At 39.7% G+C, this 26,777-nt stretch overlaps 1 protein-coding gene across 3 annotated transcripts in view; it reads left to right on the top strand.

The window, feature by feature from the left end:
• LOC118816644 (girdin-like) overlaps nucleotides 1–26,777 on the top strand; it is a 62,239-nt gene that overhangs the window by 13,187 nt on the left and 22,275 nt on the right. For all 3 annotated transcript variants that reach the window (XM_036583140.1, XM_036583139.1, XM_036583138.1), the window contains exons 4-11: nucleotides 8,115–8,184; nucleotides 14,790–14,848; nucleotides 16,912–16,995; nucleotides 17,505–17,645; nucleotides 20,686–20,855; nucleotides 24,343–24,424; nucleotides 25,945–26,103; nucleotides 26,613–26,759. In XM_036583140.1, the coding sequence (XP_036439033.1) occupies nucleotides 8,115–8,184; nucleotides 14,790–14,848; nucleotides 16,912–16,995; nucleotides 17,505–17,645; nucleotides 20,686–20,855; nucleotides 24,343–24,424; nucleotides 25,945–26,103; nucleotides 26,613–26,759 (912 nt within the window). The remainder of the gene's footprint in view (nucleotides 1–8,114; nucleotides 8,185–14,789; nucleotides 14,849–16,911; nucleotides 16,996–17,504; nucleotides 17,646–20,685; nucleotides 20,856–24,342; nucleotides 24,425–25,944; nucleotides 26,104–26,612; nucleotides 26,760–26,777) is intronic.

The raw sequence follows: 26,777 nt of genomic DNA, 5'->3' as shown, positions 1-26,777 counted from the left end.
GTAATAATGGTCCTGTATTGCTGTTCCAACCAGCAGATTGAGCGTCTCCACTCTTCACATTTCCGAAGCAGTTCCTAATGGACGGGTAAGGTTGCGGGCAGGGTCTCGGTCTAGACGCGTGACTGCTAAAACAATCAGAGGCTCTTGGAAATAGATTTTTTATGTATAAGGCTGGCTGCCAACCAGGGGCTTGAGGAAGAAAGGAGCTGAGGGGATTTGCTAGGAAAAATAATGCCGTCTAAATAATGCATAATACAGTGAAAAGCCCTGACTGTAAAAGTGGCTTTTATGGTCATTTGGTGAGATTATTTCTTTTCCCTGACCGGAGCGAAGTATCGGATTACACATAGGTGGTTGAATGTGGCTGCTTTTAATGGTGGAAAACGTTTTCTTTTAAGGTATGGCTGGCACTGCGTGGATGTAATATTTTTTGTCCTTTCTCAGTCCTTGATGTAGTCCAGAGAAAGTATCCCTGCACCATATAGTTTAATCAGTCCACTAGGAACCAAAGGCAATCATTAGACAGCATGACATCGGACTTGCCCTCTGCTTTCTACTGCTCTGCTGCAGCACTCACTCACTTATTTGGCCTATATTGTGGACATACCTACGGTCCAGATTCCCCACCCTCCTATAATATAACAGAGCAGAACTAACAGTGTAAAACAGAACTCAAATCACCTAATATTTTTATCTATTCTGTTTCATGGAAGGCAGGTAGGAAACAGGGGTGCACAATGTAGACAGAATCTTACCGTTGCAACGATATTGCTACATTTTGAAATTGCAGTATACTAAAATGCATTTGTTAATCGATTGTTATATGGTTACAGATTGGTCTACATTGTTTTGACAAGACTACTTTACCTTTTTTTGATTTCATAAATATCTTGATTCATTGAATACTCACAAAAACACTCATCTTGAGCTGCAGTTGGTCAAGATGGTCTCAGCACGTAGTGAAAAACATTGTGATTGGTTGGGGGACTCATTTTCATGTTGGAGCACTATCAGTATTGCAAAGGCCAGTATCATGATATCAGTTCACACATGATATATTGTGTAGCCCTAGTAGGAATAAAACCGTCAATGTAGACGAGTCCAAAAGCATGACTTATTAAGCAACAGCAGTCTTTCTCTGATAAAGTCTTGTGACTTGTATGAGCCGTCACTCTAAGATGGCTATGAACTTGCCGTCATAAGATTTTCCTGTGACCCCTTGTACTTAATGCGTTTGCCTCTAAATGTGAGCTGTCAACTGTCTCTTTATTAGTTACCACAGATATGTTAATGGAATTATAATTTTTTTTTTCTAGAAAGTCTAGCTCTTGTTTCTTGACCTGATTTTGAGCACAAAATTTTAATAGCGCCAGACCCACTGACTTCATGCTTGTTTTAGATGTCGACACACTTTAGCCTTGTGACATTGAGACTGCTGCAGTAGTTACTGTGCATCTTTTTTGCTCCCTTTTTTGACACAGACTTGTGGCCTGTTTTTCACTGCAAGCTGAACAGTGCTCCATTCTGGGCCTGGCCCTCAGGCTATGAGCTCTGAATACACGTGACTTTTTTTGAGCTCACTTTAGAAGCAATTACACAGAAATAGGTGACGTTTTTAACCCAGCACCCTTTTCTGCCATCATGTAAAAGCAACTTTATTCCCACATCTGTGAGACTCGGTCAGTCCTGGCCTTTAAAAACAGCAGCCTGGTTTGTTTTGGAAGTGCAGGCTTGAAGTAACATAGTGGCCAGCAAACACAAAGGCTGCCTGTTAAACGTCCAGTCTGGAGAGCAGAGGGAATGTTTGTTTTCAGTTATTTTCCCCCATTTTCCATCTTGAAAGGCAGCATGGTAAAAGGGGATATCTGTGGCTGCAGGATATCAGTTTCAGTAGATTTTTGCTTAAATTATAATATTAGTAGTAGATGCAGTATTATAATTTTGGGCAATATGTCATCATTATATGACGATATATTAAGTAGGCTAGTTTAATAGTCTGGAGAAGCAGACATGCTTGTGGCTATGCATCAGTCATACAGCACTAGTTCAGCTTGAGGCAAATTGATAAGAGGATGTTGTGATTTCATATGTTTTAAAATAATGCTATACACATTAAATTTAATTTATTATAAATATTATATAATAAATTGATTATGAATTTTACTGTTCATTATACAAGTAATCATGTAGTGCAGATGTTTTTTTGATGAAAAATTTAAGTTATTTTTGTAAAAAAAGTCAAAATGAAAATAATTATTTACTTACAAATGAATAAAATAAAAGCTAGGAAGCCTGTAAAAAGATGTTATTAAAATATTTCACAATGGAAACAATTGCTTATAAATGTTCTTTTATTTATCATAATTACTTTCGTATAATCAAAAAGTTAATACATTTATTTGAAAATTTGAGTTTAATCGATTCATTGTGATAGCCCCAAAATCAGTGTGTTAAAAGCACCAGTGTCCACATCCGTGACGATATACTCATGGATAACCTGTGTAAAATTCTTGTTGTTTAGCTGGAAAAGAACATATTTGTGTTTGTTAAATTAAATTGAGATGAACTTGAGAACCTTATAACTTGGAACCTTTAGATTTTCATGTGGATGTTAGGTTGGCAAAAATGCTTGCTGTATACATTGTCACTGGAGTGCACATTAGTTTATTAGGGCATGTGCTGTATGTGGGATGGCTGCAGGCGAAGTTCACATTCATGCACAGGCCTGTACATTGTATGTCACAACAGTCACAATAACTGATCACAATAATTCTCCAAGCCACGCTACTGTGGACTGGATTGGCAGAGAAAACTCTGTGCTCTGATACTTAAAATATAGCCAACATGGAGTTTATGTAAAGATGGTGAGCTGTTTTTGGTAAGCTGTAGCATATCCTGATGCTAAATTAAGTTGTGTGTGTGGAGGCAGGGTTTGTAAGCATTAAATATAACACCTGTATGTGTACATATATGTAGCCCAGCATCACATAAATTGTCTGCTCTTCCTGAGTTTTTCTGGAACATGGGCCAATAGATGACCCATGAACTGTGGATGCTGAACCTAAGTGCATTATTTTGTGGCTTTTAGAAGTCAAAGAAGTCCAAGTCAGTGTAGGTGTGTATGTGTGTGCAGAGGCACTTTGTGAAATGCCTCTTACATATGATCTATTTTAATCAAATAGGTGATATGTTAATCTCACAGTATGAGATTTGAATACCATCAGTTATTTGATTTTGAAAAGAGCATGTTGCGCATGTACCACTGTTGGCCGGCTCATTGTGTCGAGCTGTTCATTGTGACCTTACATCACAGTGTCTCTCCTGATGTGTGCCTCTCCCCCTCCTTTTCTGTTTCCCACCAGTGTCTCTTTAGCAGGCAGCACTTAAACCTCTTATTGAATTCAGAATCGCAGCAACATCCGCAGAGCCTCACATCTCTTCGCAGCGTCTATTTGAGAAGCAGTAAGCGAGAGAAAGCGGGAGGGAAAGATTAGAGTGTCACACGCACACACACCAAAAATCTGCACAGGGCGAATCAACCCGCCGGTGTTGCCATGGTGACTGCGGTGTCTGCAGAATGGGTGTGATTCAGGTCGTTAGTGTTCTTAAGGCATGCAGAGCGGCCGCTGTTTCCAGCGCTTCTGCCGGACAATCGCCCGCCTTGTTCCTGCCCCTCTCCACACAGATGGAACGAGGACCGAAGGGGAAATGAAGTGTTCTCTCAGTCCATTCACACACACACACACACACACACACACACACACACATTAGCCACACACAGCAGCCTTACAGCCACAGCTGTGTGCAGTGCCTCCTCCCTGCTCTATGCCCCCTTTCGCTTTGCTACAAGTGCCCAATTGGCTTTAACAGTGCTAAATACACGCACAACGTGTAATACACATCCACTGTCGATTTGGCATGCAGTTCAAGCCTGGAAGCTTTGTTCTTGGCCTTGAATTCACTCTCTAGCCTTATCCAAATGATAATGTCTGTATTACAATGGAGTTTGTCTGAAATTGGAGCCTGTGTTCAAGGTCATCAGTGGTGAATTAGCAACAGTGAACCCAAGATGCAGGCAGAGCAGAACACAACTCTGCTGTGACACGTGCCAAAGCCTTGCTAACGTTGAAAGGCTGTTAATATCCGATTCTGCACAATAGCAAAAAACAGCAGGAGGCAAAGCCCTCTGAAGAAAAGTAGCCACTCTGTATGGCAACCGAAGGCACCTACAGGCATGTTCCTGATTTCCTGCTGCATCACCATGACGTCTCATAATCTGCTTTTGAATGCGTTATTATAAATCAGATACCTCTGGTTCTAAAATCTGATTGGCATAGCTGTTGTTAAATACTTTATATGACTGCACAAATCAGTTGAATTCTGTATTATTGTGTCTAGTATATATGAGGTAATCTGTGCTTGTTATGTTGTCTGTGTTGCTAGATAGTTTACTGTTAACGAACTATATTGCTTAACAGAAGAATTTGTTGCATTAATAAATATTTAATGTGTTTTATTATGATGTTGTTTGTCACCATATAGTGATTTATGATTTTACCCTTTATTAACTCAATGGAAATCAAATGGCATGTTGCTTTAATATGCCAGGTTTAAAAACCGTGTAGTACATGGTAGCATCATTATCCTTCATGTATTCATATGTATTCATTCATTTGCAAATTTTTGCATACAGTTCTCTTTCAGTTTTCCTTTTTATATTTGGAAAAGACAAAACAATAGGATATATAGCTACTCTCAGTTATCTTTCAGAAAAAAAATGCTTCAAAAGACAGAAAGCCTATCACAAGACACAAGGCGTGAATTATAAAGCTGAAGGCGTGTAGGAAAGCCCCAGATCACAGTACAGGTGGTAGTTCTGTCACCTCCAGAGTGTCTGTTACCTCCCCCCGCTTCTATTTTCATGCTTCCAGAGTCTGCCGCACATGTTGCTCATACATGCTGCACTACTCAACATTTTTATCCAGCGGGTCCATGTTCCTATGGCATTTGTAAGCATTTGCACAAACATGTCAGTAGCATTTTATGATTGTTACAAGAGCCAGTCAGAGACTAAGAATTTTCAGTGCTGTTTGATCGAGTATGGAAACACAGAGATAGATTGAAGCCTTTTTTTTTGACAAACGGGGGGGTTGCTGTCTCTCTGTCAGAGGGTTTTATGAGCTTTGTTCTGTAAACATATGAGCCTGAGGTGATGTGTGTGATGGCAAGTGGTGATGGTGGGGGTGACGCCAAGTGTGTCTGTGTTGCTGCAACAGTGACAGGTGTGTGTGTGTTTGTGCGTTTCATAAACTTGTAATTCACTGTTACAGTTGCTATTGCTCGCACAGATACTGTAATTTGCCGTCACGGGTGAGATAGTAATAATAATAGTGAATAAGCCTGTACCTCTAACAGAATCCTCTTATTTGGGTAACCGTGTGGAAAATAACCGAGGTAGGCAGTTAAATTTGGTAGGAGTTGAAGTTGAAGCTTACTCTTAGTCAAATAAAAACATAATTATAATGCATTTGAGTAAATTTGTAGTTGTAGTATACTGTTGTCATCAATTTGTCCAAAAAACTCTAATTAATCTAGAATGATCTAAGTTACACAAACTGTCCAAGGCTGAAGTGTCTACAGATGCAATAAATGAGGCATTAATTAGCATCAGTACTGATACTGGTATGGGGTATACCCTAGTATTAATGTAGGATATCTTATCATCCAGCATATTTTAAATGTTAAGGTATGTTTATGTGTGGAAATGCTAGTGTCTTGCTATGCTTAACATGAAATAAATTAGTACATCAGCAATGTTTTTATCACTGGGGTCTGTTACTGTGGTAACTTGGTGAACTGTCACTGGGCCCATGCCTAATGGCAATAGAATACTCTTAGAATATTTGCTGTTCAATGAAATCCTCATATCTCTGAAGTGGTACGTTTATAAGGGAAAGTAAAACATTCTTAACATCTGTCAACATATCATGAAGCTTAGAAGGTTTGCTTTCCAAAATTGGTATCGGTCCTTGGTCTTGAAATGTTTAGACAAATAAAAGACTGCTGGCCTTTCCACATGCTGTAAAAGTATAGCAAAAGAATACATGGATTTAGAGTATCTTCTTAATGTCGGCGTTTTTTCTTTATGTTTGGATTGTATCCTGTTTTCAGTAATATCTTTTAGAAAAGTCATGTTTTAGCCTTGATATCCGCCCCTATTTTTGGCCATGCCTTTTATGCTGGTTGCTGATGATGAGAATGTAGCTGACTCACAACAAATACCCAGAGACTAGCTGATCTCTGTGACTCAGACAGTCAGGCAGACCCGCTTCGTGTACTTTCAGCATTATTTGCTGTTATTACATTTGCCCTTGGCGTCAGAAATCTCAGCCACAGTGTTGGATCAAAATGGAAAATCTTAAAACATACTAGCAGTCATTGCAACGTTTTCAGTGTTACATTTAGGGCTGTAAATTATATTGTTTGTAGTGGCCTTTGGAAATGTGTACAGCCCGTTTTTGGTGTCAAAGTCATCACATAAATGTCTAACCAATAAAAACATCTGTCAGTTCCCGTTTTTACTCTATTCTGTCTCTGTGTTTAGTCTGCATACATCCTAGATTCCTCTGATTTTGAAAGGTTATCTCTGAGGCATTAGAAGAGCAACACAAGAGCACACTGCCTGTTCAGTGCAAGACAAATCCAATCTTCTGTCATCTAAGCCTCTCTTTGCTTACCTTAGCCCCTTGTTGCCTATTAAAATTTGTAGCAGACTTGAGGATATGATTCTGCAGACACAGATGACACTCTTGGATTAATAACTCAAAATGTTTTTATTTTAGAAATCATTAAGTATGATTTACTTGTTTAGATATTGGTCTGACTTATGCAAAAGTGATATTTCTAATTCATGCCATTATCAATTTCATTGTAGTTTTTAACTGTAATTGAAGTGAAAATAAAAGACTATTACAAGTGCCTTGGAGCAAACGGTTAGTCCTGACAGTCTACAGGCTTAGGACAAGGACTGCACTGGCGCCCAGTTCAACCAAGCTGGACCTGGTCCAAAGCCTAGTTTCACTCCAGTAGGGTGTCCATTACACGTTTTACCAGTTCGATCGAACTTTAATAACCCTGATCTCCCTCTGTCAGCGCTTGAGGCCTGCAGCAGAGTCCAGCTTAAAGAACCATCGTGAAAAAGAAGCAGACTAAGTCTGTGGACTCCATATTACACTGAAGAATAGATAAGCAGCTTTGAATGTCTAGTCAGCAGGACAGAGGCACTCTGCTTAGAGTTCTCTTTGAGACTGATAGGAAGGATGTGGCCAGTTGAACTAATTTCCATTCTGATACAGTGCCTTTTTGTACAGTAAATGTTCTTCCCCTAGATATTTAGACACAGACCTTTGATCTTTCTACACATTTTACACATCAACATGAATACAGTAATCATTCATGGGCTCCCTGGTGTTATAATATGTACTTGCTTTTCAAGTTCCTGACTGAGGATGCAACCCTCATCATTTTCACTGTTTGCTGCAGACTAAACCTCACTTGAAATATATATTTGCTCTCGTAACAAAATCTCTAATGTCCAAAGTGGTAACTTTAAGAGAAGGAACATGTCATTAAATGTTTGAACAATGCAACCGTTGTTTTCAAATGAATTTTTTTTTATAAATAAATAAATACTGGGAAAGAATTTATGAAGAATTATTAAATGTTGACAGCACCATTAAACCTTGTAACCATAATAAAATTTGGTGTTGTCATAATTGTCATTTGTCATAAATAATTGTGATTTAAGGATTTAATCATCCTTTCTGTTACGAAGTTGAAATACTAATCGACCCAACTGAGTGAAAACAAAGAATAAAGACTGCCTGGTGGGACCTTTATTTGTCTTTGTTTTACTAGTGTAAAAAAACTGTAGCCACACAAGCTCTGAGGAGGCCATTAAGGCACTTGGTATTGATTGCCAATTGTGGGATCAGTGACAAGTGAAGAAGTGCTGACTGTGACAGCAGGTAGTACACACAGCTGAGTGAAAAGTAGAAGGACTGAGCTGCTAAATGACAGTGGTGTATGTGTGTTTCTTTTCTCTTTGTTTCTAGGAGACCCTGCAGCAGCTGGTGATGATGCCTCTGCCCAATGTGCTGGTGCTTGGCAGGACCCCACTTACTGGTAGGTGTTCTATACAAGCTGACACCAAATGCTGGGTAACAGCCCAACCCCCAGCATTTGATATACCTGCTTACACTGCATTTGCAGCATTATACAGTGGGACGTACCCACAGAGGATTTTCATAAAGGGGTGCTAGGAGTCTTTATGGACTGCAGATCAGCACTTTAGGTTAAGATACATTGTGAGTACAACATCACAGACCTTGAAGCACTCCCTTTTTTATTTTTTCCAGTGTTAATTTTAGCCAGTTTCTGTTTGCTGTAGATTTTCCTGTTGTATGATACCTACCACTCATTACCACCTAGAGAGAGTGAAGGCTAACAGATGCTTCCTCCATGTCACGTGGGGCCAAACATCATTTAAATCTGTTTCTTACACTTTAAAGGGGATGCAAGTGGTACAGTTCAGTCTAGGTGACATAACAGAAGCTGTTATTATTCTGTTTTGCTATTTTGGCTCATTTTTAGAAAAAGGGTGGAGCCATTTAAAGCAGCAACATACAGTGCATACTTAAAGTTAACACCCTTACCTGTTTCTAGCTTACAGACTCAATTACATTGTGCTTCAGATACAAATTTGTTTACATGTTACAATTTAAGCACATTAGTCTAATGAAAGTTTGGTGATCTTATAAAATTTTCCTGTTACCCCAAACGTAGTTAATATAGCTAACAAGTAATGGAAGCTTATAACCACCAGTTAGCTTTGTGCTAACTGCATGCTTAGATCACACATTTACACACCTCACACTGAGTCAGGTTAATCTCAGACATGCTTATATGGTTTCTGACACTATTTAGATATACTATTTTGGACAAAAGTGTGTGCAAATTTCAGGTTTTAGTTATGTGATATATGTACTGTTGTCCATTTTTATAGTACATACTACAGCAGTGATGTAATTTAAGTATGGTCCTGACACAGTCATGAAATGTTGAAGCTGAAAATAAGTGCCATATAAATAATTGCAACTAACAAGTTGATTGTCTTTCATTGTTTTGTTGTTTGCAGCTGCAAAATTACAGGCGTAATTGTGGCCATATTGTTTGACTGGCTATATTGCTTTCTAGCTATCCATACTTCATAGCTCCCAACTGATGACAGACACAGCTTGAGTCGTAAATTATTCACCGCCGTACTCTAAAGCTGTTATTAACAAACTGCAAAAATTCACTTGATTTATTTAATGTTATTTTGTAACACTTTTCACAACTTGGAAAACAGTTAAGTAGCTTTGCACACATGGCTAATTTCAATCCTGTGAAAGGGATTTTAGGAGTCACATACTGCTATATAAAAGAAAATCACATTTTCTCTTTGTAGTGAAGTGGGTTTAACTAATATTTACCGGCTGAACAACCAGTACTGTAATTTACATTAGACTGTTCAGACTTAAATTGATATTTTATGTGACTGTAACCAAGAAGAATCTGTATTAGTCTTCTGTGATGTGTGCCTCAGTGGCTTTGCAGAACAGTTGTGCGCCATCAGAAAGTGCTTGGCCATGTGGCTTTTATTACGTAGCTATTAGAGCCCGGTGGGGGATGGGAGCATTATCAGCTCAGTGGGAATCCACCCTGGGCTATGAGGAGTTAGATCCTGATGAAATCTCACTTCTCTCACTCTCTCTCACTCACTCTTTGTCCCTCTGTATTTTTTCTCTCTCTCTTACACACACACAAATTCTTAGTTTCTTCCGGTCGGTCTCAGTCTTGCTCTTAGTCTCTCTCTCTTGCTCTTAGTCTCTATTTCACTCTCACTCTTAGTCTCTCTCTCTCTAACTCTTGCCTTTAGTCTCTCTCTCTCTGATGCGCTCTCTTTTACCCTTTCCCATCCACCATGTGAAATAGAAGTGTGTCATGAAACAGCCAGACTGTCCTTGCTGGCTGATCATGTCATCTTACCCTTATGTTGCAGCTTTACTCACTCACTCTGGACTATATTGACTCACATGGCTGTCTGACAGGTGTCCTGTTTACTTGTTTTTAGATCCACACCAACAACTGGGTAGGACAGAATCGCTGAGTCATGACAGGTGCACTTTAGTCGTAGTGTCAGCGTGAAGAAAGTGTGGGTCAACACTAAGGTAGCTGAAGAATTGTCCTAAGAAGAATTCTGGTTACTGTGTGGAACAAGGATCAGATGTCAGCGTAGCTAACATGACAAATACTTTTACAGCAGTACACAGTTTACAAAATTTTCCTCTTGGTTTAAATGTAGTCGATCAGCCAGTTAGTTAAGTATCTGAAGTTTGCTTCTTTAATTTTGCACTGAAGCTGTAAACCACAAGCGGTGTGACGTACTGTTCTCCATACAAATGTACCAAAGTAGAATTAGGCTACAGGATGGCTGATGCTATTGTTTTTAGCTATGCAACATACATTTGTGCATTTTTATGTGTCATAGCATCAGAAACCACAAAAGCAAGTCTATTTAAAATTCCTTAACAGCTTAACACAATTTGAGGCAAGTGTATAATGGCTTAAGCATGCAGTTTGTACAGTGCTAACTGGTGAGGTCTAAGCTTGCTTACCATAGTAGGCCTAGTAGCTCTAGTGCAAAATTGAAGAAGCAACTTTAGACATCGAACATGCCTTTGCTAAATGACTACATTTGTGCTAAGTGGAAAATTGTGTAATTTAATTTTCTAAGTTTTTGTTTGGCTTTAAACTCAGCTGCTTAATGTTCCCTTACATTGTTGCGTTTATACACATTTATGTCTGAAGCTCAAAGTGTTTCTGAGTGTGTCTGAAGCAGTAGGAACAAGCAGTGGTCTTAAAGGGGATTTGCACAAATTTGTCTACATCTCTTAAATAATTCATTTAGAGCCACCAGTGAACTTAGCCGTGTAAAATATTATTGAATCTGAAGAAGTAAGTTTGTTTTTGGTACTCTTTTGCCGGAGAATGTGTGTACCTCTCTGCCGTGAATGGATTAGGCCAAAACTTTATCTCAAAATTATCATAAAACACTGTCTTGGGCATGAAGCAACGTATTCATAAATATTTTATGTAGCAGCTTTCCATGGGGGAGTTTTAGAGATATTAAACTCTTCAGATGTTATATTCTCATCACTACCACGGTGAACAATTCTGACAGTTTGCCTAGAAAGGAGCTTTTCACATGAAACCATTCTGACTTTGTGTACTTATTAATAATTTAATTCTGAAGGAATTTTGAAAAATCAGTGGAATTCTCTTTTAGGCCAGAAAATGCAAGTTCTCTCATGGTGCATCATGGCTGGTATAGGGCTAGGCAAAAAAATGTTAACAATAATTATTGCGATATAACTTTGCTCGATAGAAGTATAAGAAATGTTCGATAAATGTTCGATGTGAGAATAGACCATTCTCACACTTCCACATTTTGTGACAGCCCTGGTGGCGTTTTCTACTGCAAAGAAAGTGACACTACTCTGCTGTCGCCACAAGAGGGTGCACTTCCAAGTTTTTCGACATGATTAGAGAGGCGGGGTCAAGGAGTGAAATTAGTTGGCAAATATACTTTAGCAACGTCTGAAACGTGGAGTTATACATTCCCTGTTTGAGTGGAGTGATTGCTAAACTGTTCTCCTGTGTCCAAGTGTGAGTGACGAGATAAGTGGTGTATCTGTACTATCCTTCAGTGAACTCTTCTTTCTGTACATCCTAACAAGCTTTAACAGCGTTAAATCATATCTGCTCCTCACAACTACAGCGCTGCTACAGCACTCAGACAGTCATATTTTAGTATTAGTGCATTGCCAAGCAACAAAAGTGAAACAAAGAAGTGGGTTCATGCAAGTCATACAGTCCTGATTTAAACGAAGGTAAACTGAAGATGTGTGGGAGTGGGAGAACGCTAGCTTCCCAGGCTAGCTGTTTTAGCAGCTGGCTAACTTGAAGCAGCGCTCTGTCACTCGCACAGCACAGCGAATTGATGTTACTGTAGATCAAACAAGACAAAAAAGCACTGATTTCAGTTTATGCATACCTAAAAGGAGGACTCTGTTTGTCTATTGCGAGAATCACACTGCAGTTAAAGAATTTACCAAGCGAGCGTCAGATAAATTGCAGTTCTTCCACCCTTTAAACTACTACAAATAGAATAAAGAAATCCACATTTCTGCAAACTGGTGTTCGAATACTGTGATGTGCTCTGATATGGATTTGCTAGGAGTGATGGCAGTAAGGCGGTGTGATCCATCACTGACCTACTGAGCCAGCTAATGCTTGCTGTTTGTTTTAAGCTAAAGTTGTTGAGAAACTAAACAGTTTAGCACTTGTGACCAGATAGCCTAGCACTTGCCACCAGACAGCTAAAAATGTTTTCTTTCTTAAATTATGAATATTACAAAAATTGCAGATGTGCTTTTCCAGCTGGAAAAAACCAACTCACCAGAAACTTTCTCCCACTATCCCCTGACAGATTTTTGAAATGTTCCACTGTTTGGCGAGTGTTTGTCATGTTTTGACCATAAAGGATAGTTTGAAACAGCAGTTAACCACTCAGGAGCAAAAACCAGCCATCAAACTTGCAAGAATTATTTGAATTTCATATCATTTTTGATTTTCATATCATTTCATAATGATATGAAATTTTTTTATCGTGATAACATTTTTGGCCATATCGCTCAGCTCTAGGCTGATGATATGTACACAGAATGTGGCCAAGTCCTGGAGAGCATAGGTGTTGAGAATCATGAGCAAGCATGAAGTAGACTGCTGATTTGTTTTTTTTTCTTCACCATAAACATTTATTTGTATATTTTTAATTAGTTTACAGACTTTTGACTGTGCATTTTATCCTGCTTACAATTTGTTTAACACTGTTATCCTAACACTAAATATTGAAATGCAAGCCTATCGTCACAACAGAAGAAAGTTAGTTTGCTAGGTTGTAACACAGTGATACAGGACCACAAATGTGGTTCCTGTGGCAAGCCCCGTTAAGAACCACTGCTGTGGATGATGCTGTCATTCATGAGGTAATATTGCACACTGACAGTGCAGGCGCAGGCTGAGCAGACCTGCAGGAAACTGGCATTATTAAGCACTGGGGACCCCCTGAGGAACTGTTTCCTCTTCCTGTTCAGCAGACATTGTTCACAGGAAGGGGCGTAGCAGGCCAGGGTTAGTCAGTGTCCCTCTGACCCCTTTGCTTCCTGTCAGGATGGAAGGACGATGACGAAAGAGCTCAGAGAAAAGAACTAGCAGTTCCGTCACACCAGACCCCAGAGATACTAGGGGTTGTGTCAGGCGAATGTTTTTGCTCCGTTTTAGAAGCTTGTCTCCATCCCTCTCCACTCCTCTCCTCTGAATCTTCTTGAATAATTTATATACTGCACATTAAAGCAACGGCTCCCTATCTTAAGCTAGCATGTGTGGAAATTTTAATTCCCTTTCTAAGCAGGTGTTTGTGCGTATGTGTGAGCAAGTATCTTTATATTCAGTAATTTAAAATGTATACAAAGCAGATCTGCTTTCTTGCCTGCGCAGCTCAGTATGGCTAGTTCACATTGTAAATCAACAAATTCTTTTTATGCCTTACAGTGCTTTGTCCTTCAGTACTCATTATCACTTCAGTGTCCTTTTCACAGTGTTAATTTCCTTTCTGATCTGATTTTAGCACGAAACTTAAGACAATGACTAATGTGTTTAAAACTCACTGATCTTCATTCCACTTGCTTGAACGAAACCTTTTTGAAAGTTTAATGAATGCGGACTCAGCTCTCACTGTTTAACAGATTATGAGCAGCCTTCACCAGAATATTAATGCAGAAAAAGAAAAATATACAGCGAAGTTGAGGGTGTTCCACAGACCTGGTGTGTGTTTTTCCATGCACCCGTATATAGCCACCCTATCCCTATCTGGCAGCCCTGCTACTGCATTTGGTGGTAATCCGTGCTGCTTTTGGCCTGGCAGAATTAAATATGGGTCACTGATGGAGAAAACATTCATGCTTCAGTGTTTCTGTTCTTTTTTTCAAAAACATCCTGTTAGCTAAGCTGTTGCCTCTCCGAGTATCCTGTATGTGGACTAGTGAGAGAACAGATTCTGCTTTGGGAACAAATTTTCTCAGAAATGGCAAAGCTAAATGCCATTTTAGTGAAAATTTTATTTATATTTTCTGTATTTTCCAGCACATATCTTTTCAGTATTGGTACAGGATGTAGATTTTGCAGGTGCATCTTGCCCACACAGATGCTTCACAGTTTTACTTACACTGTAGTTAAACAGCCCTACCCTCTAAGCCGTTTGTTTATTTGTAATTGGCCACTCTCTGAGCTCCACCCCTCTGCGCACCAGCAGACTAATCGGAGCCAAGTGGCCCAGTTGGAGGAACCACCTGCCTCTTCCTCTCTGAGGGCACAATCCCTGTCTAATTCTGCTATGTTAACACTTCATCTCCCACAGCAGCTGCCCTGCTGGTCTATCATGTCTGAGGGCGCCATGACAGCGTGTTCTGCTCTTTTACACCTTAGCCACTTCCATTGCCGCTGTTGTGGACTTTAATATCAGTTGTTTCTTTTCTGTTTGTTCTTTGAACGGCTTCAATTTGTTATTTTTCTGGTAATTCCAAGATTATAATTTGAGCTGTGTTTATGTTTTTCTTTATTTTCAGAGCAAGGCTTGGGAGAAGTGAAGAAACTGTTGTTGCTCTTGCTGGGTTGTGCTGTCCAGGTGAGGCCACAAATGCTCACTAAAGAGCAACTGTGTTTGTAAGTCTCTGAGAAGCTCTAGATTGTGTTAAGTGGAAAGTGAAGTACTTGCTAACACCATCAGCATGACAGGTGGCAGTGGTTGGCAGCAGGCCAATCCTGATATCTGTGCAATAGACTGTCTGCAACACGGGAAGGCCGCTCTGCTCTAACCCCTGAACACACACATGCACACATATAATAGGCTTACTTACACTGTATGAGTAGAGGAGAGCGGGGAACAACCTAATGCTTTTTTATGCCAAGTAATAAAAAAATATTTATGAAAGACTAATAATGTTTTTACACAAGCTACCTACATATCTCTGCTAACTTTTTTTAGGTGACAATTGTTTGTAGGCAATTCAGCTAAAAGTACCATGAGTGCAAATCAGTTATGTTTGATTTATGTGACCTGACTGTTTATCAATAGTATATTTTTAACAAACCTGTTATAAAGTGTTGTAATAAAGTAACAGTTTTGATTTTATGGGGGTGGGAGGTACGGACTTCTCTCATTGTTTACTTTGGGAAGCTTAGTAATAACCCTGTGTTAAACCTAACCCTGCTGTGCAGAGGCTGCATTTGTGACTTTTCTCTGACTAGCTCTCATTGTGAGTTAATTGTATAATTCAAAACCAAGCTACATTATGTGGCCAAAAGTATGTGGACACCCCTGCTAATTATTAAGTTCAGTGGTTTCAGCCACACCCACTGCTAACATTTTTTTTTTAATGAAATCAGGCCCATAGCCGTGCAATCTCCATAGATAAACAGTGGCAGTCGAACTCTACTGAAGAGCTCAGTGTCTTTAAACATGGCACTGTTTGTGAAATTTCTGTCCTGCTTGATCTGCCTAGGTCAACTGTAAGTGCTTTTATTGTAAAATTGAAACGTCTAGAAGCAACAACAGCTCAGCCACAAAGTGGTAGACCAGGCAAACTCACATTGCATCAGAAGCTTCACAAAGTAGGTTTCCATGGTCAAGCAGCAGGCCTAAGATCAGCGTTGACTGGAGTGGTGTAAAGCACCTCGCCATTGGACTGTGAAGCAATGGAAATGTGTTCTCTGGAGTGATGAATTAAGCTTCACTATCTGGCTCTCTGATGGATGAATCTGGGTTTGGTAGATGCCAGGAGAATGCTACCTATAAGAATGCATAGTGCCAACAGTAAAGTTTGGTGAAGGAGGGATAATATAAGCAAGCTCATATAGGTCTGACGGTCAGGTATCCACATACTTTTGCCCATGTTACAACCCTAAGAAGGTTAATGAAAATAATACAGATGTGAATTCTCAAGACTTACAATTCAGTAATTGAAAAAAAAGGTTATTTTTGTGGTACACAAACAGCCTTCAGGGTTAATCTTTTCCAATTACTGTCCAATTTACTGTTGACATTGCTATGTTAATACAGGAATGTATATGAGAATGACCAGAAGCACATTCTATTTGAACCTGTTTAACTGCATAAAAAAGCCATTTTACCCTGTTTTCCCTTTTCCCCTACAGCACACCACCTTCAGCCTGCATCAGAGTCAAAACACTATAATGAAACAACAAAATACTCAAATTACATCCTCTATACAAATCGCTGTCTCAGCTATAGCTTTGTCTGCTCTGCTTGTTATGCTGTGCTGATAGCTCCCACTGACAGCTAGCTGAACCCTTAAATTTAGAGTCCGCTTCAAAGCCGAAGAGCTTGTAAGATAGTCACAGCATAGATTTGCATGCATTAAGTCTAAGCGTTTATTAAAATAGCTCATTGGAAATATAAAGAGACTACACAACGTTATAATTATGTTTGTAGTGAAAGTGTGGCTTGCTGTGTGTGTGTGTGCGTGTGCGTGTGCGTGTGTGTGTGTGTGTGTGTGTGTGTGTGTGCACATTCCTGTGTGGATTGCTCTACTGTTAATAATAATCCTAGCCAATGAGTGCATGTTCTGTATTGTATAGAGTTTGAACAGCAGTTTCTCTGCTCCTGCAGTCCCTTTTATGTCTTACACTGCCAGACTCAGTCTGTCTCCTTTCCCTGTCTGTTTCCAGTGTGAGGAAAAAGAGGAGTACATTGAGAGAATCCAGACACTGGACTTTGACACAAAGGCAGCTATTGCGTCTCACATTCAAGAGGTAAGAAGCAGCCCCCCGAAACAGTTCATCCCCTAGTTCTTGTATTCAGAGCTTTAATCAAGCCTGAAATTTTGAACTAAACTCAAGTATAACCAGAGGACATGCTGCTCAAGTCTGTTCTGAGCTGACTCACGGCATTGAGTTGAGAATCTGACTGTACACTGATAAAAGATAAAACTGTGTCTAAACCTGATCCCATCTTGCTGTTTGCTCTCATTCAATTTTGCAAACACTTGGTGCAAACAATACAAGTGACTCCAGTCCACCAGATTAAAAACTATGTATTGTAATAAAAGTAGGAATAAAGAATATAATAGGAACACAAAATGAAAACAGGAGTAAACGGAGACCAAAGTGAAGCCTCTGAAAAATCCAGTCACAAAGAAAAGTCAGGTTGCGTTGAACTTGGTTAAATCTTTCATTCTCTGTCCTGTATGAGTGTTGTTTGTTCTTTGTGTTCCCATATTTTGTACACTGCACTGATATTCTTGTGTGCTGCTGTTCTAAAGGTCACCCACAATCAAGAAAATGTTCTGGATCTGCAGTGGCTGGAAGGTGGGGAGTCTCCCCCTGATGACCTGGACTCTCTCTCTAGAAACCTGGCCTTCCACCTCAAACACCTGGTGGATGAGAGAGATGAACAGCTGGAGGTAAATGATAAAGCAAGCAGATTAACTACCACTGTTTAAGTTTGAAATAAATCACTTGTCGTTTTAGTCTTTTTTTTCAATAATGAGATTAAAATATTATGCACTACATTCCAGAAAGTTTTAATATTTTTATTTTTTGAGAACAACAGGAATTTATTCAGTGAAATACATCAATTTTCTATACATAGTAATTTCTTTTTAAGTAGTTATCAAGTCTTGATCACACACACTCACACACACACACATCTTCTAAGCCGCTTATCCTTCCGGGTCGCAGAAGCCTTGATAATCACCTTTCAAATGACATTGTAGATCAGGGGTGTCAAACTCAACCAGTAAATGGGCCATATTTAAAAATCGTATCAAATCTGTGGGCCAGAGAAAAAAAAAAATGTTAAAAAAAAACTAGCTAATATTAATAGAAAATTGAGATACTTTTGCAGGCCGGAAAGGATTGCGTGGTGGGTCTGATCTGGCCCACGGGCCTTGTGTCTGACACATGGGTTCTAGATGTTAATCTTTTTGTAATTTGATGTTGATGCAGCTTCCTCAGTTGTTGTGGAATTATCATCATTCATCATTCATGACGCATCTAAAATGTCTTTTAACAGCTACCTGCAGATTATTTGAATATAGTACAAGCATCATATACAGTACAGAGTAATGTAACACTTATTTGTGTAGGGTTACAAATGCAGTAAAATGAATAACATGCAGGTGTTTTAGCATAGTAGCCCAACATCACCTAAACATTCTGCTCTACTAGAGTATAATAAATGCATTATCAAACATCAGTGAAATCTAAACGTCGGTCTGTTGTCAATATATATTTGATATCTACATCAAGTTGAAAACTTTCAAGTGTTAATTCCACAATTTTAAACAGGTTTCTTCAGGCTGCTTGGAAATCATGCCTAGAGCAGCACTGAATTTTTTTTGTATACTTTAGACTGTTTTCATGTTTTGTTTAATCTCTCTTACCACTCCCAACCTGAGATTCCACACTACAAATTCAAATGAGTTGTGCCTGGCATTACTTGCACTGCAGCAGTGTTACTCTAAAAGCTCTAGAGTAACACTGCTGCAGTTTTAGAGTAACACTGCTGCAGTTTTAGAGTAACACTCTAGAGCAACTAGACCTCTACTTTGAAATAGTGAATTAATATTTTCAGCATCCAGTGTGAGTTTGTGAAGCGTATGTTGTGTGTTGGTTGATTCCAGTGAGGCTGATTAAGCTCAGCCCTCCCATAGTGTTACTGTGGCCTTTGAGGGCATTCCCAGTATCCTCTGCTCCTCTGGGCTTGGATAATGATCGCCAGAGCCCCACTTGTAGCCAGCCGCTGTTCATTAAAAAGCCATTCCCCTCCCCTGTCTTTCTGTCTGCTTTGCTGTCCCTCTGTCTCTTAGTTTTATTTGCTCTCTCTCTCCCTTCTCCTCTAACACGCTCTCTCACTGTCACCCACACATGCGCACACAGCCAGGAGGAGGGGTGAAATCGCTAATTGCAGATATGTTCGTAAAATGCCCTTTTTGTTGCTCCACATCCATTGTCACTGACATGGTGATCCCTCTCTAACCTTCCATAGCACAAGCCCCCAGAGCATGACTTCATGTCCAGTGCTTTTAGCCAGTTCTGGTAGCGCCCCCCTTATTCCGCTCCTGGTTTCAATTTAATGAAATCATCACGGCCGGCTGCTCAGGCTAGCGCAGCATAACTGCCCTAATCTCCTTCCTCTCCCTAATTGGAGACCTCACGCGGAATGGAGGAGGAGAATGCTGCTTATGTTGCCTGCAGAGTTTACTACTGCACTGTTTACATCCCCTCTCACAAATGCCTAAAATGGACCTTTCCTCATACACAGCCTGTCCTGCATTCTTCATACAAAAGAGAGTTGATAAATAAGAACATTGTATTGAGATCTAAAATCCAGTTTCAAACCATTTCATACACGCACAAAATGAACAAAATACCATTCTGCAATTATACTGATAGATATTGCAGTTGCGATATGTCTTGAATGTAAAACTCATTGCTAAACCTATGATGGGACATAATAAAAGACTTTCCATGTTATTTTGACGAAATGTATTTATTTTTCTTGGATATTGTGAATGCCTTGATTTATCCAAACTACCAACATTGAAACACTCATTAAGAAGGTCAGTCAGGTTGCTCACAGCACACAGTAGAATATAGAGAATTGTTAGAGGCTTATTTTTGTTTGAAGTTTATTATACAATCTACAGGTTTTTTTACATGAATTTCTTTGAAAACAGTACAGAAATGTGGTGCTTAATGTTTCACTTTATTTATTTTTTTTTTTTACTTTAATTATTTTTTTTTAAATAAACTCTAATTGTATATGATGTCTGCAAGACATTCCAAAAAAAGTTGGGACAGGAGCATGTTTACCAATCTGTTACATCAACTTTCATTTTTAACAACATTTTGCAGTCATGTGGGGACTGAAGACACCAACTGATGTTTGGAAGTTCTAAAAGCAGAATTTTTTGTTATTCTTACATTGTTTTTCAGCTGTGCAACAGTACAGGGCTTTCTTTGACATATTTTGTGCTTTATAATGCATCACACATTTTCAAGATCTGCAGACAGATCTGGACTGCAGGCAGGTCAATCTGAATCTTTTGATGACAATATGCACTGAAATACCTCAAGTCTGTGAAATTGCTTGTTAAGGAAAGTTGTTCTTAAATTGTTGGTTTATTTGCTGACTAGACTTTTCCTCAATGCTCCTTTTATACCTAAGCATGATTTTATCATTTTAGCTGTTTTTTAAACACTTCCGAACATTCCTAGTCTTTGCCCATGTCCAAACTTTTTTGGAAGGTGTTGCAGGCATTAAATCCAGAATGAGCAATGATGTTCATGTCCCAATGTTTTGGGAATTAGGTTTTATATAATATTGCAAAAGCCAGTATCTCTGTACTGGTTAACAAATGATATATCATGCAGCTCGTTTTGATAGAATTTGCTTTTGTTCAGTTCATTAATTACTTAAGAGTGTCTTTTTGCCCCCAGACCATTGTGGAGCTGACTCAGGAGAGAGACTGTGGTCACTTCTCGCCCCCTGCACCCAGCGCCCAGTCACCCAACGACTCGCCCAGTATGCGCCGCACTGAGAGCAGGCAGCACCTCTCCGTTGAGCTGGCAGATGCCAAGGCTAAGATTCGACGCCTTCGACAAGAGCTGTGAGTACAGGGCACACGATGCCCTGCATTTGAAACCTGAGTGCTGAATGCGATTTAGCAATGGGTTAAAGGTGACTCACATCTTTTACCTCTTTTTGTTACTTCTGATCTTAAAACTAGTGAAGCTATAGCAATTGCTTAGTCCCTTCTAGTCTTGACAAGTCCCAGCCATCATGACTTCTACAATATTCCCGTCAAGAATATTGATGCACAGTTCAGTGCTGGAATTGATGAGAGCATCACTTACAAATGAAAAAAACAATAAACCACATCTGATCACAATACAGTTGCCTGGAAGTGGACGTGATAGGCTAATGTGTTCTGCTTTAATAAATGAGTCATTTCTGTACCAATACTGTATCTTTTAAAACTGCTACAGTGCATATTCTTCTGCAATTTTGTGTAATGGTTCAACATACGCGGGCGGCACGGTGGCACAGTGGGTAGCGCTGTCGCCTCACAGCAAGAATAGCCTGGGTTCGATTCCTGGCTGGGTGACCAGGGTCATTTCTGTGTGGAGTTTGCCTGTTCTCCCTGTGTCTGCGTGGGTTTCCTCCGGGTACTCCGGTTTCCTCCCACAGTCCAAAAACATGCAGTCAGGCCAATTGGACATGCTAAATTGCCCCTAGGTGTGAGTGTGTGTGTGTGAATGTGTATGTCTGTCTGTCTGCCCTGCGATGGACTGGCGACCTGTCCAGGGTGTATCCTGCCTTCCGCCCAATGACAGCTGGGATAGGCTCCAGCACCCCACCGCGACCCAGAAGGATAAGCGGTTTAGATGATGTATGTATGTATGTATGTATGTTCAACATACAACCACACATTAATAATAAACCCTAGTTTTGTGACTAATAACATCAACAAGGGTACTTTTAATAAACTCATAACAACTGTACTCTGAAAGATTTTGATCAACTACTGCTATGAATTGTCTCAGCTTTTGACACAAATTAAAAAAATTATCCATCTTGTCCATGCTCACAACTGCAAGCAATTTCCTGTGAAATTCCTGAGAACAGCAGAAGCAGATTGTTGTGTCAAGACAAAAGGCCTGATGTTGTCAGAGCCGTCATTTTCAAAGCATTGCAGTTTCCCCGATATCTCAGCTTTGCCTTGTCTGATATGGTAAGGCCAGAGCACAAAAGCTTTTTGCAAGCTTGTAAATAATTGAACTTCCTCCTTAAGAGTACATTAACCTTGAGAGACAATGTACAGCGGTATGATTTAGAGGTAGCGGTCACTCAGATAGAGAAGCAGTTTGAAAATGAGAGGAAGTTGCTTTTAAGTGCTCTGTAGCCAGCCTTTTCAACCAGTGCTTGTCTAAAAGCTTATGAGATTGATGTTGTTATGCACTAGTCAGAGCTTGTTGTGTTCAATCAGATATAAAGCCTAGATGAAGACCAGCAATAAGCTTTTTGGATTCACAGACATTTGAAGCAAATAGTTCTGTTTCATTTATCTCAGCTAGTTTGAGCCTTCTCTCCCTGACACACATAAAGCGATGCCTAAAGTCTCTGTTAGATGCTGTTGGCCTAGTTATGCCCTGACCCTGTCACAGTGATGTCAGCAAAGTGAAGAATGAATCTACAAAGAAACAGTGGTGAGACGGAGCCGGCACTTGCCTCCACGGGGCCTGACACTGGATCAGATGTCTGGGGGTTTGGCCCAGATCAGATGATAATCTAGCATGTTGGATATTCTTCAAGTGTCTTTGACCTAGTTCCTGTGTGCTTTTCCGGAGCACGCAACTCTGCAGAATTGTTGTTTATCTTCAGATTCCTCCTTTGCGGTTGTTGTGTCCCATCCCCTCTGTTCCTCCTTCATGTTTGAAATATTGGAGGAGAGAAAGAGGACAGTCTATTTTCGTCAACACGGCGAAGCACTAAAAGAGAAATATTCTATTCTGCATTGCTGGACTCAGGCTGAGCAAGTTTTTGGTCTGTTCAGCATGTCTGTAATGCTAGGATAGGTCTGTAGCCTTAATCTTCTATACAGTTATAAAGCACCATGGTTTCTGAATTGATGGTGGCATTAGTTTGGCCCACATGTATAGCAGACAAAAAATATGGGGATGTCATTGTTGACATGTGTTTCCTCTACCACAGAGGATTTGCAGAGAGATGGTCAAATGTGGTGTTATTGAGGAAAGTACTGTGTGAGTGTGCATGAGTCTGTGCATGAGTCTGCATCCTCAGTTCCCATTCTCTTTTGTTAAAACCTTTAAGTCATTGGAATTACTCATACCTTGGGATCCCTTTTTGACTTTTGGCTGCTGTCTAGGTTTCATCTTCATTGCTTTTTTAGAGGTTTAGACTCTGATCTTTGTAAAGTGTCTTGGTGACTGTGCTTGTTCTGCGAAGCCCTAAACAAATACAGTTGGGATGAACTGAATTAAATTCAGTTGCCTGCCCCTGCAAGGCATTTCCAAGCTTATATATTGCCTTTAAGTGACTAAAGCCAGTGACGAGTGACTCATTTGCACTGAGACAAGTCATCTTAGGAGCAGTGACACAGAAAAGTATCAAAAATGCAGCGTTGAAAGCACTTGTCGAAGGAGTTGCCTCTTCCTGGGGCTTCTGGGAGTACCTGAGTCACCCCACATGTTCTGTCATGCTCTTTTTTCTGTTTTTACATCTAAAAGAACTGGCCTCTCTCCCCTTTCAAGCTTCATATTCAAATATAGTCGGGTAATTACACAGGCAAAATGTTATCAGGTACATATGATAATTAGAAATTAGTAATATTCATTGTTTATTAAAGGAACATGTCACCTAAAAATTCTGTTGTTGCTGATAATGAATGGAAGCAAATAGGACCATATTGTGTGTATTATGCAAATGGGTTCATGCTAACTGCTCCCCACTGGCTTTCCATCACTGTTAGCCACATTAGCATGATTTGGGGGAAGTATTCCTTTAAGAGCAGGAAGTGGCAGTTGTGTGAGAACAGTAGAGGAGTTTGTGCCCATTCTGCCAGATGCTATCAGGATGTTGTAAGGGGACCGTTGTAGATTTGCATGACCTCAAAGTGCTTTATTTATTTTATTTTTTTTTAATGCCAAGGCTGTTTGTAGATTCGCACAACTCCTCTCTTAGCCCTGATCGACATCTGAAACATAAACTTACCCCAAACTTTAACCTTGTAAATACTGAAACCATTTCTACTGTCTCTCTGAAAACAAAAGAGCCCTTTCTCAGCTTCTTCTTTCTTTCTTTTCATTCTGTTTTTTTTTATTCATCACATTATGTATTCCATTTAAAAGTCTCTACATTTTGGAGTCATTTTCAGGCTTTTATTACAGTTTTAGGAAGGGTGTCAGTGCAGTTCTTAATGAGCATAATAAGCACTGCTGTAAAATCAGTGATATGATCACAAGTGCACAGTCTCAATTTCAGATTTGAAATTACAGAGAAAGGGAGGACTGATTATAAAACGGATTGGATGGATAGATGAAGTGTGTATTTTAAGCCTTGTCTCTCTGTTCCAGAGAGGAGAAGAGTGAACAGCTAATGGACTGCAGGCAGGAGCTGGAGAACCTAGAGAAAGAGCTAAAGAGGATTCAGCAAGAGGTAGAACATCAGCACCTTACTTCATTATAGCCTGGATTAGTGCTCAACACTATGCAGACATCATCAGACCAACCATTGCTACACACACAAACACACACACACTCACGTACTTCAAAAATTATACATGCACCTTTCTTGATAGAAAGTCCAAAGCATACAAATATGGAAGCCTTTTCACAGTAGTTAACTGCCATTTCTGCCTGTTGACAAGGTCACTCAGTTTTTGCACTATGCATTTATTTTATGGAATATATTTTGATAGAAATGTGTGTGACTTACAAAACTTAGAGGAGAGTTAGATATTTGTTGTAAATTAGCAAGCAAGTCAACATTTATAAAAGTGTTTTCAATGGCATTTTTTATTGTGGCTATACACAATGTTTGATATCAAGAAAGCTGCAGTTGAACCATCTTTTTGGAGAGGTCTGAATTGTTTTCATAGCAGGAGGTTCTCACTCCTCCCCCGTTCTCATTGCTCAGTAGCAGCTTAACACAGGGTCACAACATTTCACACTCACATTACACTTACAGAGCCAACAGTGTCCTGGTTATTCTAATAAAAGAGTTAAGTCCTGTTCAGAAGGGATTAGTTTTCCATGGGGAAGTGGGATAATGCCAGTTTGCCCCAGAGATGGAAGTGGCTACTCTATTTCCGCATCATTTCACTCCAGGAAAAAAATAGAAAAGATGTTACAACATTTAGCCATTTTTTTAATATAATTTTTTACTATAACAGTTTACCTTTCTATCTTAAGTGAACACTTTGTGTCACTAGCATCGGCATTAGCTTGGGAATTCACAGCCAACTGTCAACTTCACCGCATAAAATAAAATGTTTTTCTAAAAATTTTTCCATGTTCTAATTTGTACACAAGGTAGAACAGTAATGTTACATATTGGCAATTGTTTATGAACAGAGCTGTCTATAAAGGCTATGTTTCACAGCCAGTTAGAGCATTTTCCTACAGTGAGAGTATATAACTTGAGTGCTTTGTCCGCGCTTGACAGCCTATTCAAACGTACAGTGCAAGTCACCAAAAAGCAAAATTTTTAAAATCTCACAGTGTATGTCTGACTTTTGAGAACATTTAGCTAAAACTCAACTATCCAATCAAAAGACTCTGAGAAGACATAAACTCCATACGTGAGCTCCTCGGCTTCTCTAGGGGGCCTGCAGAAAGAAGTCCAGCCTTTCATGTATAGTTGCTTCTCTTACTCTCAGAACTGTACTGTTTCCTCTGTTATCCAGGATTAGCTAACACTACAAACTCCTGCAATCTTACTGCCTTAATTCGGGATAATTAAGTCTATTCCCTTAACCAATTATTGGCTCAGCTGTTTTCATTTAGATAGTGGCAGCATGTGTCTAGGTGTATTTTTAGAATGACCTGTAAAGATATTGTCCTCAAGGAAAGTGCCAGAACACCAGTGAAATCCTTGGATCCCTAGACTGGATTAGCCCTAACCCATTGACCGAATGGAGCACTACTCTTATATTTGTGTCTGTGTGTGTTTATTAGAACCTACAGTTGCTGTCTGATGCACGGTCTGCCAGGGCCTACCGTGATGAGCTGGATGCCCTGAGAGAGAAAGCCATCCGAGTGGACAAGCTGGAGAGTGAAGTGGGCCGTTACAAAGAGAGACTCCATGACATTGAGTTTTACAAAGCCAGAGTGGAGGTATACAGAAAACTGAAAGCATTTAATGCACAATACAACAACCAGAATTACATCATGTTCATCGTTGAACAGTTTTTGGGGCCAAAGAGCCGCTATGTTTTCATGAATTTTTTTAAATACCGTTGTGCTATGATGTGAACAGGCTATTGTTTATTCAAAATACATGCACTTGTAGTAAAATGCAGCTAGGGTATTTGGTGATATGACTGGTGTGGAATTGTCTAGAATTGTGTAGTAATGCTGTCCCATAGATTGTTGTTGGGAGAGTAGGGCTGGAGCGCACATTGCATTGCAGTGCATGCTGGCGATTGTAGTTCATCACATTAAGAAACGGGCTATTTTTAACAGAAAATCAAAATTATTAAACTGGCTGAATAAGATTGTGCGCTGGTCCTGATCTGGCCTGTGGGCCTTATGTCTGACACATGGGCCTTAGTATATTTTATGCCCACAAAAGTGGTTTCCATAGAAGTTAGTTATTAACAGGTGCTTCATATTTGGTCACACAGGAACTGAAAGAGGACAATCAGATTCTTCTGGAAACAAAGAGCATGCTAGAGGACCAGCTGGAGGGCTCCAGAGCTCGTTCTGATAAACTGCATGAATTAGAGAAGGAGAATCTGCAGCTGAAAGCCAAAATCCATGACATGGAGATGGTAGGTATACTAGAAGAT

Source organism: Colossoma macropomum, unplaced genomic scaffold (genome assembly GCF_904425465.1).
Source record: "Colossoma macropomum unplaced genomic scaffold, Colossoma_macropomum, whole genome shotgun sequence".
Taxonomy (NCBI): domain Eukaryota; kingdom Metazoa; phylum Chordata; class Actinopteri; order Characiformes; family Serrasalmidae; genus Colossoma; species Colossoma macropomum.
This window is presented reverse-complemented; position numbering and strand designations above follow the sequence as displayed.